Source organism: Canis aureus, chromosome 10, assembly GCF_053574225.1.
Source record: "Canis aureus isolate CA01 chromosome 10, VMU_Caureus_v.1.0, whole genome shotgun sequence".
Taxonomy (NCBI): domain Eukaryota; kingdom Metazoa; phylum Chordata; class Mammalia; order Carnivora; family Canidae; genus Canis; species Canis aureus.
In genome coordinates this window covers 55689792-55703187 of record NC_135620.1, presented here as the reverse complement: position 1 = coordinate 55703187, position 13396 = coordinate 55689792, and the positions used below count along the sequence as shown (strand labels likewise).

At 50.8% G+C, this 13396-nt stretch overlaps 1 protein-coding gene and 1 long non-coding RNA gene across 7 annotated transcripts in view; one reads left to right on the top strand and one right to left on the bottom strand.

Annotated features, from left to right (window-relative positions):
* Window positions 1-11011, top strand: part of FBXO10 (F-box protein 10) — a 64333-nt gene extending 53322 nt beyond the window's left edge. For 5 of the 6 annotated variants that reach the window (XM_077912572.1, XM_077912576.1, XM_077912575.1 and 2 more), the window contains 6 exons: window positions 597-667; window positions 2382-2534; window positions 3504-3773; window positions 5335-5648; window positions 6714-6895; window positions 9169-11011. In XM_077912572.1, the coding sequence (XP_077768698.1) occupies window positions 597-667; window positions 2382-2534; window positions 3504-3773; window positions 5335-5648; window positions 6714-6895; window positions 9169-9343 (1165 nt within the window). In that variant the 3' untranslated portion in view covers window positions 9344-11011. Of the gene's footprint in view, window positions 1-596; window positions 668-2381; window positions 2535-3503; window positions 3774-5334; window positions 5649-6713; window positions 6896-9168 lie in introns of those variants that run through there. The other variant, XM_077912578.1, reaches the window with a different exon arrangement.
* Window positions 3038-10869, bottom strand: LOC144322474 (uncharacterized). Its single transcript, XR_013388109.1, has 3 exons — window positions 8795-10869; window positions 6665-6860; window positions 3038-5530 (listed from the first exon to the last, which is right to left on the bottom strand). It is a non-coding gene; the product is annotated as an uncharacterized LOC144322474 (long non-coding RNA).
* Window positions 11012-13396: the final 2385 nt, after the last annotated feature.

The window sequence follows — 13396 nt, the reverse complement described above, 5'->3', positions numbered from 1 at the left end:
TTCACATGCACATTGTCTGATAATCTTTTTTCTTTTTTTTCCCCACATTGATATTCTTAAAACCCCACTTTTAAGAATCTGCTTTTCTTCTTTTAAGGCATGTCATTATGTTGTCATTCAGTGGATGGGCGATTAACAGAAAAGGTAAAGAACAGCTGTTGGATACAAATAGAAGATTGTAGGCTCATTACAGGCAGAGAATCTGATTCAGGCTTTGGACACAAATCATGCCCAAATAAGCTTTACACAGTCTCCTAGGAATTCTTGACACTACCAAGACTTGACTTGTCACCTGGGCACCACGATGACATGCATTTCAAACTGTGTATGTGAGCAACAGTCAAGAGAGGTCACAGAAATGTGAATATTGTTGTACTTGTATGCCATAGTTGCAGGTTTATTAGTTCTGGATCAGTTTGTCTCCAGGATAACAGATGATTTTTAAATGCCTAGCTTGTAGGACTTCAGAAAATGCTTTATGCCCCTGTGGACTTGAGTCATCTGGGGAAGGGCACAAGAGAAAGTAGTCACCTTGGGCAGCCATTGACTTTGACACATGACATTGGTAAGGTCTTAACTCTCTTCTTCTATTTTAGCGGGAACCACATTTTCAAGGGCCGTGCAGCTGGCATAGCAGTGAATGAGAATGGCAAAGGCCTCATCACAGGTAGGAGTGGGAACCTCCTAGAGCCGTGGCCAGCCAAGCAATCAGCAGCCAAGCCAATGTCCCTGGCCTTGCCCCCAGCCAGTCCTTCACCCTGACTACTCGTCTTTTCCTTTGAAAAGACGGCTAGCCCCTTAGTATGCCGGTTCCATGCACCGGCCATGCTTGTCACAAGGAGGGCCTAACAGGGAGAGAGTGTCTGCTGTCTGCCGGCCCTCTGCTCAGAGGAGCTCACTGGATGGCTCACATAACCCTGTCAGGAAGATTTATGGCACACAAACTGAATCCCTCCTCTTGGCTTTTGTATAGGCTTGCCCTGCTCTGGAAATCCATCCCCATTTCCCCCCTGCCTGGCCAACTCCTGCTCATCCTTGAGGTCTCAGCCTGAATGTCTTCCTCAGGGAAGCCTGCCCTGACCTCCCATTGTACACGCAGACACTCAGGGGACCCAGCAGGCATGCTCTGTAGGACATCTTAATTTCTTAGTGATCTGTGTGTCAGTCTCCTTCACTATAAGGCAGCAAATTCTCTAAGATCAGGATCAAGTCTACGTGGTACCTCAGTGTAGCCTCAGCACAGAGAATAGCCTTACCCAGGACATAAAAGATTGGCCTGGTGAATTCCTCTGACTGAACCCAGACTTCCTTCATTCGTCAGACATTTATTGAGTACACACTCTATGCAGGAGGGGGGACACAGTCGTGAACAAAACAGATCTGTGAAACGGGCTCCCTTAGGTTCCTGCTGTTGAGCACTGACATTTTAGGAGGGGAAAACAAAAGCATGCATACACACATATACACAAAAGAAACGTATCTGGGTGATACGTGCTCTAGAGATTAAATAATAATTATACATTAATTTTATTTATATTTACATAAATATATATATTTAAATTTTATTATATATAAGTATATAGTATATCAAATATATAATTTATTGAAATTTAAAAAAATAATTTATTGAAATTAATTAAAATAAGGTAATAGAGGAACTATGTGGGTATATTTAAGATTGTGTGGTCAGGGCAGGCCTTTCCGAGAAGGGGACATGCAAGCCAGACCTGAGTGACGGGACAAAGCCTGGGCAGAGAACCGGAATTCTGTGCGGAGCTGCCTGTGGAACGCAGCTGGCATGCCTGGGAGCAGGGACGTCACTCCTGTGACTGGGTGTGGTGAAGTGGGGCAAGGGGTGAGATGGGGTCAAAGAGGCAGGAAGGAACTGGGCACACGGGGTCTCTAGGGCCATTGCGGTCTGTCCAGCCATAGCCCTGGGCTCAGCTTGGGCCTCTTCAGCCCACTCCCACAGAGGTGGTGGATGAGGAGAGGGGAGCAAGGCTGCAGTCAGTCCTCTCCTGACCAGAGGGAAGTGGCTGGATTCTGCCCCCGCCCTCCAGGAACAGCCACCACTACAGGCGGCCCTACCTGGCCTTGGGCCCGGAACTTCAAGGCCAGTCTATTCTTAGTCGGTCCCGAAGGCCACTGGATAGAGTGGGTCCTAGAGACACGAGAGCACAGGGTACATACAGACCTTGCCCTGGAGGAGAGCCGACAGCACTCCAGTCCCTGCAAAGTCAAGCACCAAGCAAGATTCAGGGTGCTGTTGACAGGGTGCAGCCTGGGTGTCCTGGTCCAGAAGGTCCTTTCCAAGCTGTCCAATCCTCATGGCCACTGTGGGTGGCCCTTGGGTCTTGATCCTCTCCTTTGCCTTTCCGTAGAAAATGTCATCCGTGAGAACCAATGGGGAGGTGTAGACATCCGCCGTGGAGGAGTCCCGGTCCTCAGGAGCAACCTCATCTGTTTTGGCTACTCTGATGGCGTGGTTGTGGGGGATGAAGGCAAAGGGCTAATAGAAGGAAACACCATCTATGGTGAGGCGCCCATTCCTGGGGGAAGGGGTCTGGGGTCCAGCCCAGCCAGGGAGGCAGGGAGCCCAGGTTCCGTCTCTAGCTGGTGAGTGCGGAGAAAGTCACTGCCTGTCCCTGGGCCGCAAATACGCCCTGAAGGACAGTGTCAGTCTCAGGCCACAGCCACACAGCCCCTCTCAGAATACAAAAGCCGCTACTAAATCCCCTTGTAACCCAAGGGGTCAGCAAAACCGAGAGCTTCATCCCCATTTAAAATAGCAGAAGGTGGGAGTTGTGTGAGGACAGGGCCATTGAGGCTCTGACGCATGGGCATCTAACTCTTACCTTTCTTCTGATCCAAAGAACTAGAACTCTAATAGAAGAAGAACTAGGATAGCCCTAGAAAGGAGACTGTTCTCACTCATGTGTGACTTCGAGCAAAGCCTTACCCTCTGGACTGCAGCTCTAATAATAATAGCTGACATGTGTTCTTTGCTAGGTGCTTTATATGCACTGTCATATTCAAACCTCCTGACTGCCTTCTGAGGTGGATACGGTCATTGTACAGATAAGAAAACTGAGACACGGAGAGTCTATAATCTGCTCAAGGTCACGTAGCTAGGAAGTGGTAGGGCTAGGACTCAGAGGCCACCTCCATCTCTCTGCAGGATGGGGTTGCACTGGATGAACTCTGAGGTCCCTTTGGCACTGTCCCTCTGGGCTTGTGTGCTTCTGACCTGGAAGTGTGGCCTTCACTGTTCCCAGAGCACTTTTACACCCTATGGGATGATTCTGGTTGTGAGACTGACCTGATTGTTACCCTCTTATATGAAGGAGAAGCCTCCAGCCATAGAGTGACTTACCCAAGGCCATTAGCTTACCAGAGCCTCTGTCTCCGAGGCCGGTGCCATCTTTGCTTCCCCTCTTGGGGAGACACTGGGGCTGCCTCCCCCACTGCTCAGGGCCCGTGACCAGCTCCTTTTCCTGTCCCAGCTAATAAGGGCTGTGGTGTGTGGATGATGTCGTCCAGCCTGCCCCACGTCACCAGTAACCACGTCAGCTACAATGGCCTGTATGGAGTGGCAGTGTTTAGCCAAAAAGATGGTTCTGGTGAGTTCCCTGGAGGTCATGGAGCCCAGGAGAACTTCAGCGAGGACGGAGATGCCATCCTTTGGGAGCCGGAGCTGGAGAAGGATGACGACCCGCTGCGCCGGCCTGTCACCATAGCTCTCGTTGAGTCAAACAGTATTAACCACAATGGAGGTGAGTGTGTCCCTGCTCCAGAGCCTTCCGTGCTCACACTGCCGTAGGTACCCTTCTCGCTTTTTTGGCCTTTCACCTGATACCCCAGACCTCTGGATTTACATTCTTTCCTGAATGTAAATCCATTCTTTCCTGACCTCCAGTCCTGCCTAGCTCTTGCTATTTCTGTTGCCTGAAATTCCCTTTCCCCCATCCACACAGCCCAAACAACTTGAAGTTCAAAGCCCACTGTGAATGTGCCCTCCATCCTTACCCTCTCACTTACTGGGGGCCCTGGGACGGGAGCTGTTTTCTGTGGCTGTTTTGTCAGCTCTGATAGGCTCTGAACATGAGGCAAGGAGCTGAACCTCATCGCTGTCACTGTCGGTGCCCCACCGAGTCCCACACCCCACATACATGTTTCTAACTCATTCTAGGACACTTTGTCCACATCTTAACATCTAAGGACATGCATTTGCTATTGATGGCATATCATGGTTTAACTGGCAATTTTTTTTTGTTATACAGAGAATAAGGGTTATCCAGTTATCTTAAACTGGATAAAAACTAACATTCATTCATTGTTTATTGAATTGAGACGAGGGGGAGTGGTGGGAATGTACAGAGTTGATCCAAGGCCAGGGCTCCCGACGGAGGCTCCTGCCCTGGGAACAGCAGAGGGCAGGGAGAGTGGGAGCCAGCAGAAAACGAGTTCTGTCCCCTCCCAGCTCAGGGTTTTCCCCGTATGGCCCTGAGGGACAGGCAAAGTCACATAAATTCACAGAGACTTGATTTATATTTGCTCTTCTCCATCAGGACAGGAGAAGTGGCAGGCAGGTGGCTGGAACTTGCAGACTCCTGGCTCCCCTAGGACCACTGTTGGCCTCTGCACACCCCCTCCACCCCAGCACTGCCAGTGCCTCTTGCTCTCATGCTGGGTGCATGTCACCACTGGGGAGTCATTGTCCTCTTCACCCCCGGGTCCCCCTGCCACACTGTCTCTTCCTGACCAAGTCATGTGGCTCTAAGCCTGCTGATTTTTATGCTGCTTTTCTAAAAGCGTTGTAGTGTCTCTAAGCATATACAATCCCAGATACCATTTTCTTTTCAAAATTCTAATATATTTTAGATATTTAGCTTATAAATTTTTGTATTCAAAAATTACAGAATTTCCCTTCTGAAGAGTATGTCCCAAAACAATCAGGAGGCAGATTCCAACTCTGTGGAGGTGGAATGGGCAGCTTTAACAGGTAGTGAGCACCCCGTCGCAGGAGGTGCAAATAGCAGGAGGATGGTGACCTGGGAGGTGCGCGAGCACAGGAGGAGAGCCTGGGTGGCACGAGCAGCTGAGCCCAAGGAGTCTGGCATCACTTTTCTGTTTCCTAAGCACTTTGTTCAGAAGGAACAGCACTTCCTTGTTCCTGGCTTTCCTCCTGCTCAGTTTGTCAGCCGTCTTAAAAGATGTGTAACTCCCAGGGGCTGGTTCTGAGTGTCGCTGCCTCTTCTTCCCCACTTCTCTCCTGGGGTGCACAGTTCCACGAAAGTTTTTCCTGACTACTCCCCAACCCTTTCCACCCCATAGCCTCAGGCCTCTACGTCCAGAGCAGTGAGGCGCTGCACGTCATCACCAATGTGATCCACGCTAACGGGGACAGAGGTATCACCGTGGCCCAGAGCGGCCAGCTCACCCGCGTGACCAACAACAGCATCTCCTGCAACCGCCAGAGTGGGGTCAAGGTCGAGGCCCAGTGCAAGGTGGAGCTCCGGGGCAACGGTATCTATGACAACAGAGGTCACGGCATCATCACCAAGGGTGACAGCACCGTGGTCATTGAAAATGACATCATTGGCAACCGGGGCAGCGGGCTGCAGCTCTTGCCCAGGTCCGACACAAAGGTGTGTGTGTGTGTGTGTGTGTGTGTGTGTGTGTGTGTGTGTGTACGCTGCGTGGTGCCAGCACAGGGCTCAGCCCTAGGACAGCCCTCGTACTCTCACTCCTGAGAAGCCCAAAGCACTCAGCACCACAGGGACGACATTCCTCCTGCCCACACCCAGCCTGGGAGACGCAGCGGGGCTTCACATGAGAGGAGCACATGCACTGAGCCCTGAAGGACAGACAGGAGTCCCCAGCAGGGAGCCAGGGTGCGGGTGCTCCTGGGGGCATCTCTGTGGTCTCCAGGTCAAGCTCAGAGCTCTTTCAGCCCTCTCCTAACAGAACAGTCTCCCACAGGACCTAGTATGCAGTAGGTGCTTAATGAAGAGGCCCTGTGTGCACACTGCTCCCTATATACCCGGCATCGCCTTTTCCCCTTTCTCTACCTCAGTCCTATAGCTGGGCCGTCACTTTTTTCAAGAGGCTGAGGTACTCCTTTTCTGGACATCGGGCGCTCATGCCCACCCCCACTTCAAAGAGCACTTCCCACAGTATGTTTTGCATCTGCTCCCCAGAGGTGAGCTCTGAGCTCCCTTTTTTGGAAAGCACTGTACTGGGTGCTAGGGTTTTCTGTTGAGCCCGACCCACCCCGTCCCTGCACTTGGGAAATTACCATCCCAAAGCCTCTCTTTGGCTCTGCAGCTTCATGAGTAGTGACTTAGGCGAGGAGTAAAGAATTTGTTGGCTCAGCCTGTGAATACTGAGGAAGGGATGGGGGACACGCTGTTGCCTCGGTCAGGGTGCCAGGGTCCTTGCCTCTGGTACAACCTCCCCTCCCTGCCAGGCCTCTGCATGTTGCTCCTTCACCCTAGAGCAGCTGTCCTCTGCGCTGCACCTGGTAAGCTCCTGCAGCTTACCCGCCATCTCCTTCAGGAAGCCTGCCCTGATCTCCACCGCCCTTCCCTGAGCTCCCAGGGCTCAGTGCTGCCCTACCTAGTGTGCTCTCGCCCCTCAGTTTTATAACTGATGTTTGCCTTACCTGGCTCCCCACAGTCCCTGAGGTATGACAGACTGACTGTCTCTTCTAGGTGATAAAGAACCGGATCCATTCATTCCGGGCCTATGGCATTGCAGTGCGGGGCCGCGCCAAGGCCCTGGTGCAGGAGAACATCATCTTCCAGGGCAAGACCAGCAAGACCATCTTTCAGCAGATCTCAAACAACCGAGAATGTATCCTGCAGAACAACAAGTTCTTGGTCTTCAAAAAAAAGTAAGTGTCTGGGGTCTGCCTGTGGTCTTCCAGAACCACGGTGAGGTCACTAAAGAAGCCAGGCCCAGCGACCGTGGCTCCCTTTGCTCCCTGTGGTCCTGCCAGCTTTTGGCCCTGATCAGGTCATGCCAGTTGGTGCTGAGGCCCTGCGCCCGCCTCCCTGGGAGGAAACGGGCTTTAACGAGCTGCAGACCTCAGCTCTGCCAGCCACTGGCTGTGGAACCTCGGGCAAGCTACTCACCAGCTGGAGCCTCAGTGAAGTCCACTTACTAATGTCCGCATTGTGGCACCGATTTACAATAAAATCAGGTCCCATGACCTAGCAGACAGTCTGGGGTATTCCAAAAATGTTAACTACCTGGTGCTGCTGCTCTTACTTGGTTTTACTGCCTCTGCCTCTGCGTGGCACCATGGCTTCACACTCCTCTGCCCCGAACCCCTCACCATCCTTCCCTGTACCCCCTTTCAGTGATATCCCCATCCCTCCCCACTCTGTTCTGGCAGCAAGACCTCTGCGACCAACTTCTCCCAACATCAGAGTTCAGTCACGCAGTTACTAGGGCCTCTCAATTCTGACACCTCCTCTTCCCAATGGCCATCACCCCTGTTCGTGTCTCAGCACCCCTCACCCTGACCTGTGGCCTGTTGCCAGGATGCTGTTGCACTTGTGTATGGATGGACTCGGTTCTGCTTGTGTGGTGCTCTGCTAGCCTGGTTACGAAGGTAACGATCATTATCCCGGTGCTGGCGGTGTCACTCATCCACCGTGAATAGCCCTGTCCTGCGGCGCCAGCCTCCTGCCTGGTCACCCCGCCCCACCCCTGCAGGCTGTCCTGTGCATCCTGCCAGATTAATCTGTCTAAATCAGCTCTGGTCATGTCACATCCATGGTCTGAGGGATCCCCCTATTCTACAATAGTGATCGCTACTCTTTTTTAAATTATATACAGTTTCAGTAAAAACAGTTTTGAGGAAACCTCACATAGTATACTTATAAAATATTTTAAAAAAAGAGAAATTCTAATCTTTTCTGCCCACATCCCAGCAGATCATATCACGGACTCCCAGTAGTCTGCTTCCTCCTGCCACTGTGGAGACCCCAGGATACAGATAGCACAGACCTGTCAGCCTGGCATTATCCACTGTGCACCGTTGAGTCCTAATTTTTCCTTTCCAGGCTCGCTTTCTGCTTCCAAACTCAAATGCTGGCAATTCTTTGAACATACCTCCAGGCTCCTCACTTAGCCTACATAGCCAGCTTCTAACTATCCACACCTTTACAGTCCTTCTCATTGTAACATAATCATCATAAGAATGTGCAGAAGAGGGACACCCGGGTGGCTCAGCAGTGTAGTGCCTGCCTCAGCCCAGGATGTGATCCTGGAGTCCTGGGATCGAGTCCCACATCGGGCTCCCTGCAGGGAGCTTCTCCCTCTGCCTGTGTCTCTCCCTCTCTCTCTGTGTGTCTCATGAATAAATAAATAAAATCTTTTAAAAAAATGCAGAAAACACTGTCAGTGGCTTAAAGAATTTAGGATTTGGTATAAGAGGTGGTTCCTTATAACTCAAATGACAGAAAGCCCTGACCAGAGCTTTCCCTGACCCTTCATAATCTCCATAAGAACTCACCAACTTCTGTCCCCTATAGATTTATGGTTTCTTTTTTTTTTTTTTTTAATTTTTTTAGATTTTTTTTTTAGATTTATGGTTTCTAGAATGTCATATAAAAACGGAAATCCTACAGTATATAGTCTTTCGAGTCTGGCTTCTCTCATTTAGCCTGATGCACCTGAGATTTGCCCGTGGTGTCACGGTTCATTCACTCTTTTTGTTGCTGAGTGGCATTCCATCATATGGATGCACCACAGTTTGCCCAACCATGAGCTGAAGGGTACGTACGTAGTCTCAAGTTTCAGGTGACTATGAATAAAGCTGCCATCCTCATGCGTGTCATACACCAGGAGAGGGGAAGAATGGAAGAGGAGAAAGTCCCTGATGTTCTCCAGGTCCTTATAGAGACAGGGAGATTGAAGCTTATAGAGGGAACTGGTCCAAGGTTACGTGCAGAGTTGAAAGCACAGCTGGAGCCAGAATGCAGGATTTTTGCCTCTTAGCTCCACACGTGCCCACCTCCTTGAGCTGTATCACTAACTTGGAGGCAGCACCTACACCTGGCTGGACCCAGTGAGCTCAAGCCAAAGGTGAGATTGTCAGGGCATTCAGCAAATGCTCCAGACTCTCAGAGTTCATGGACTGGCATTTTGCACCCCCAGGTCTGACACATGGCGCCTGGTGAACCCACCAGCCCGGCCTCACCTGGAAAGCTCTCTCCGAGGGCCCTCTGCAGCCCACAGTGGGCAGAAGGTGACAGCCATGGCGACTAGGATCACAGCCCGTGTGGAAGGTGGTTACCACAGCAACCGCAGCGTCTTCTGCACCATTCTGTAAGGATGGGAGCCATGGAGTGGGGCGACTGGAGGGCTGTCCAGACTCCAGGAGCAGCAGCCCCACACCCCGCGCTAGGCTCTGATGGGTGTTCAGCTGAGCCAGGAGGTAAAGGCAGCGTCAGGATGGAAGAAGCAGCATCTGAGGGACTCTGGGCCCCTCTTGGTCCTCCGCCTCCCTGAACCCCAGAGAAAACTGGCTTCCTGGGGACGAAGAAAGAGAGAGATGGGTGGGTTTCCTGTCACTGAAGTTCTTATAGAGGTTATGAAGAGTTGGGGAAAATTGATACTAAAGCTTTAGTTGAGTCTGTTTAAATGACAAGGAAGTTTTATTTTACACACACCAAACCTGGACTCTTGTCAGGAAGGAGCAGATGGACTCCTGAGGGAGGAGGTGATTCTAGTGGGGTGGAGAGAGCCCCAGAGGCTTCCCTTTCCTGGACCCGTCTTGATGCCCGCAAGGCCACGGCCACCCCCTCCCGGCGGTCTGCAGAGGCTAGAGGAGTTGAGACTTGAACATGGACCATGAGGGGGACTGGGAGCCCTTCTGGAATGGCTGCCCCCGGGATGACCAGGGACATGCTGAAACAGAAGGGCAGTGTGGAGAAGGCCTCCTTTGAGCAGCCTAGGTGCCAGGCTGGGAAGGGCAGGGATGCACAAGACTCCACTCTGCCCTCAGGGAGCTCCCGAACTCGGGGCCTGCAGCACGGGGGTTCAGAGTCTGCACATGCCCCTACTAGCTGCTCCTCCTGGCACCAGACTTCTGGAGATGGAGGCGCCCAGGACCCCTTGTCTGTATCCGTGCTCTCATGGATAACTGCCTGCGTCACTGACCTACCACGGTTCCCCACTCTGTGCCTTGGCCCGTGCTCTGTCCCCTTCTTGGCATGCCCTTGCCATCTGCACCTGTCCATGTCCCACCTAGTCTGTGAGGTTTAGCTGAGACACTGCCTTCTCCAGAGCTCCCCTCCCTACAGTGACAATGCTCTTCCTCCTCTGAGGCTGTGCTGCCCTTTCTCTGCTCCCTCTCAGGTACTGAGCACTTTCTGCCTTGCTTTGGAGTTTTCTGGGTCCATCCCTGTCCCACTCACCTGCCTGTGAGCTCCTGGAGAGCAGGACCAGGTCTCACGGTCTGTCCCCAGTTCCTAGCCCAGGGGTGGGGTAGGGTTAGTAGCCTGAGTGAGGGGAGGAAGGGCCTCCCAAAGGGCTTTACGGAACCGTACTGTGAATGTGTCAGGGTTCCAGCGCCAGGTGGGCTCAGATCCCACCCGCTTGAGGATGGGGGGCTGAATGCAGGACTGGCTCAGCCGGAGCAACCCCCCTCCCACTCGGCCTTTCATGCAGGGCCTTCGCCAGCCTGTCGGGGTGGCTGTTGTGCACCTTGCCAGTGGCTTCCCAGGCTGGTTGTGCCAGGCCCTTGGTGCTGCTCTCCTGGGCAGGGTGGAAGGGGGTAGCTAGAGGGAGCCAGGAGCACTGGCTTCTCTCTGGGGACTTTGGGCACAAGAGCGCCGGCCCCTCCCATCCCCAGCACTGTCCTTTGCACTTCTCTGGTGGCCCCAATGTGAGTCGCTGTACAAAATGCTGCCTTTGTTATTTTGTAATGACTTTTCTGTGAACCGAATGCTTACGAAAATCTCTGCAACCAAAATAAAGTTATATATTTTAAAAGAAACCCTCTCGGGAGACTTTTCTTGGCCTGCGTACATGCTAGAATTCCCAGGTGGCTGGATGCAGGCACCCACTCAGCCTTCCCGAGGCACTGCTCCTTTAGCTGAAGGAGACTGATGCCCCCACGGTCTCGTCCGTTCAGCATGTTCCCACAATTCTGGGTCCCAAGGTCTGGGTAGCCAAGTCAGGGAGTGGATTGCAGCCCCCCACCCCCTGGGCTATGTGGGGAGGAGCAGTAATGGTACCTGGAGTAGAGGACAAGGTTTTGAGATCATGAACTTGCTTTTCCCGGCTTCACTCAGCACCTTAGTTTTTGTCGTATCTGCATGCCAGCTGAGGAGAAAGTTAGTACTTAATATTTTTCTTCAAATTCTCTTTTTAAATTATTTTTCAGAAGAGTTTTAGATTTATAGAACAAGTGAGCAGACAGCACAGAGTTCCTGTATTACCCTCCCTGCCCCTGTGGTACCACACGAAGACTGTAAGATGGTCTGTCCATCAAAACCAACCAGTATGGGCTCATTGTTATTACCTAACATTAAAGTGCTACTAATGTAGTCATTCTCCAATGTCCTTTTCCCATCTCAGGATCCTATCTTCGGGGACACCTGGGTGGCTCAGCGGTTGAGCGCCTGCCTTCGGCTTCGGGAATGATCCTGGAGTCCCAGGATCGAGTCCCACAACGGGCTCCCAACGTGGAGCCTGCTTCTCCCTCTGCCTCTCTCTGTCTCTCTCTCTCTGTGTCTCTCACAGATAAATAAAAGTATTTAAAAAAGGGGGGCGGGCAGCCCTGGTGGCTCAGTGGTTTGGCACTGCCTCCAGCCCAGGGCCTGATCCTGGAGCTCCAGGATCAAGTCCCACGTCGGGCTCCCTGCATGGACCTCCTTCTCCCTCTGCCTGTGTCCGCCCCCCTCCATATGAATAAATAAATAAAATCTTTTTTTTTAATAAAATCTTAAATAAAAGATAAAAATAAAAAAAATAAAAAGGATCCTATCCTAGACATTTAACCTTGCAGAACTAAAATGTTTACATCACTATTTTTTTAATAAATTTATTTTTTATTGGTGTTCAATTTACCAACATACAGAATAACACCCAGTGCTCATCCCGCCAAGTGCCCCCCCCCAGTGCCCGTCACCCATTCACCCCCACCCCCCACCCACCTCCCCTTCCACCACCCCTAGTTCATTTCCCAGAGTTAGGAGTCTTTATGTTCTGTCTCCCTTTCTGATATTTCCCACACATTTTTTCTCCCTTCCCTTATATTCCCTTTCACTATTATTTATATTCCCCAAATGAATGAGAACATATAATGTTTGTCCTTCTCCGATTGACTTACTTCACTCAGCATAATACCCTCCAGTTCCATCCACGTTGAAGCAAATGGTGGGTATTTGTCGTTTCTAATGGCTGAGGAATATTCCATTGTATACATAAACCACATCTTCTTTATCCATTCATCTTTCGATGGACACCGAGGCTCCTTCCAGTTTGGCTATTGTGGACATTGCTGCTAGAAACATCGGGGTGCAGGGGTCCCCGCGTTTCATTGCATCTGTATCTTTGGGGTGAATCCCCAATAGTGCAATTGCTGGGTAGTAGGGCAGGTCTATTTTTAACTCTTTGAGGAACCTCCACACAGTTTTCCAGAGTGGCTGCACCAGTTCACATTCCCACCAACAGTGTAAGAGGGTTCCCTTTTCTCTGCATCCTCTCCAACATTTGTGGTTTCCTGCCTTGTTAATTTTCCCCATTCTCACTGGTGTGAGGTGGTCTCTCATTGTGGTTTTGATTTGTATTTCCATGATGGCAAGTGATGCAGAGCATTTTCTTATGTGCGTGTTGGCCATGTCTATGTCTTCCTCTGTGAGATTTCTCTTCATGTCTTTTGCCCATTTCATGATTGGATTGTTTGTTTCTTTGGTGTTGAGTTTAAGAAGTTCTTTATAGATCTTGGAAACTAGCCCTTTATCTGATACGTCATTTGCAAATATCTTCTCCCATTCTGTAGGTTGTTTTTGAGTTTTGTTGACTGTATCCTTTGCTGTGCAAAAGCTTCTTATCTTGATGAAGTCCCAATAGTTCATTTTTGCTTTTGTTTCTTTTGCCTTCGTGGATGTATCTTGCAAGAAGTTACTGTGGCGAAGTTCAAAAAGGGTGTTGCCTGTGTTCTCCTCTAGGATTTTGATGGAATCTTGTCTCACATTTAGATCTTTCATCCATTTTGAGTTTATCTTTGTGTATGGTGCAAGAGAGTGGTCCAGTCTCATTCTTCTGCATGTGGATGTCCAGTTTTCCCAGCACCATTTATTGAAGAGACTTTCTTCCAATGGATAGTCTTTCCTCCTTTATCGAATATTAGTTGACCATAAAGTTGAGGGTCCAC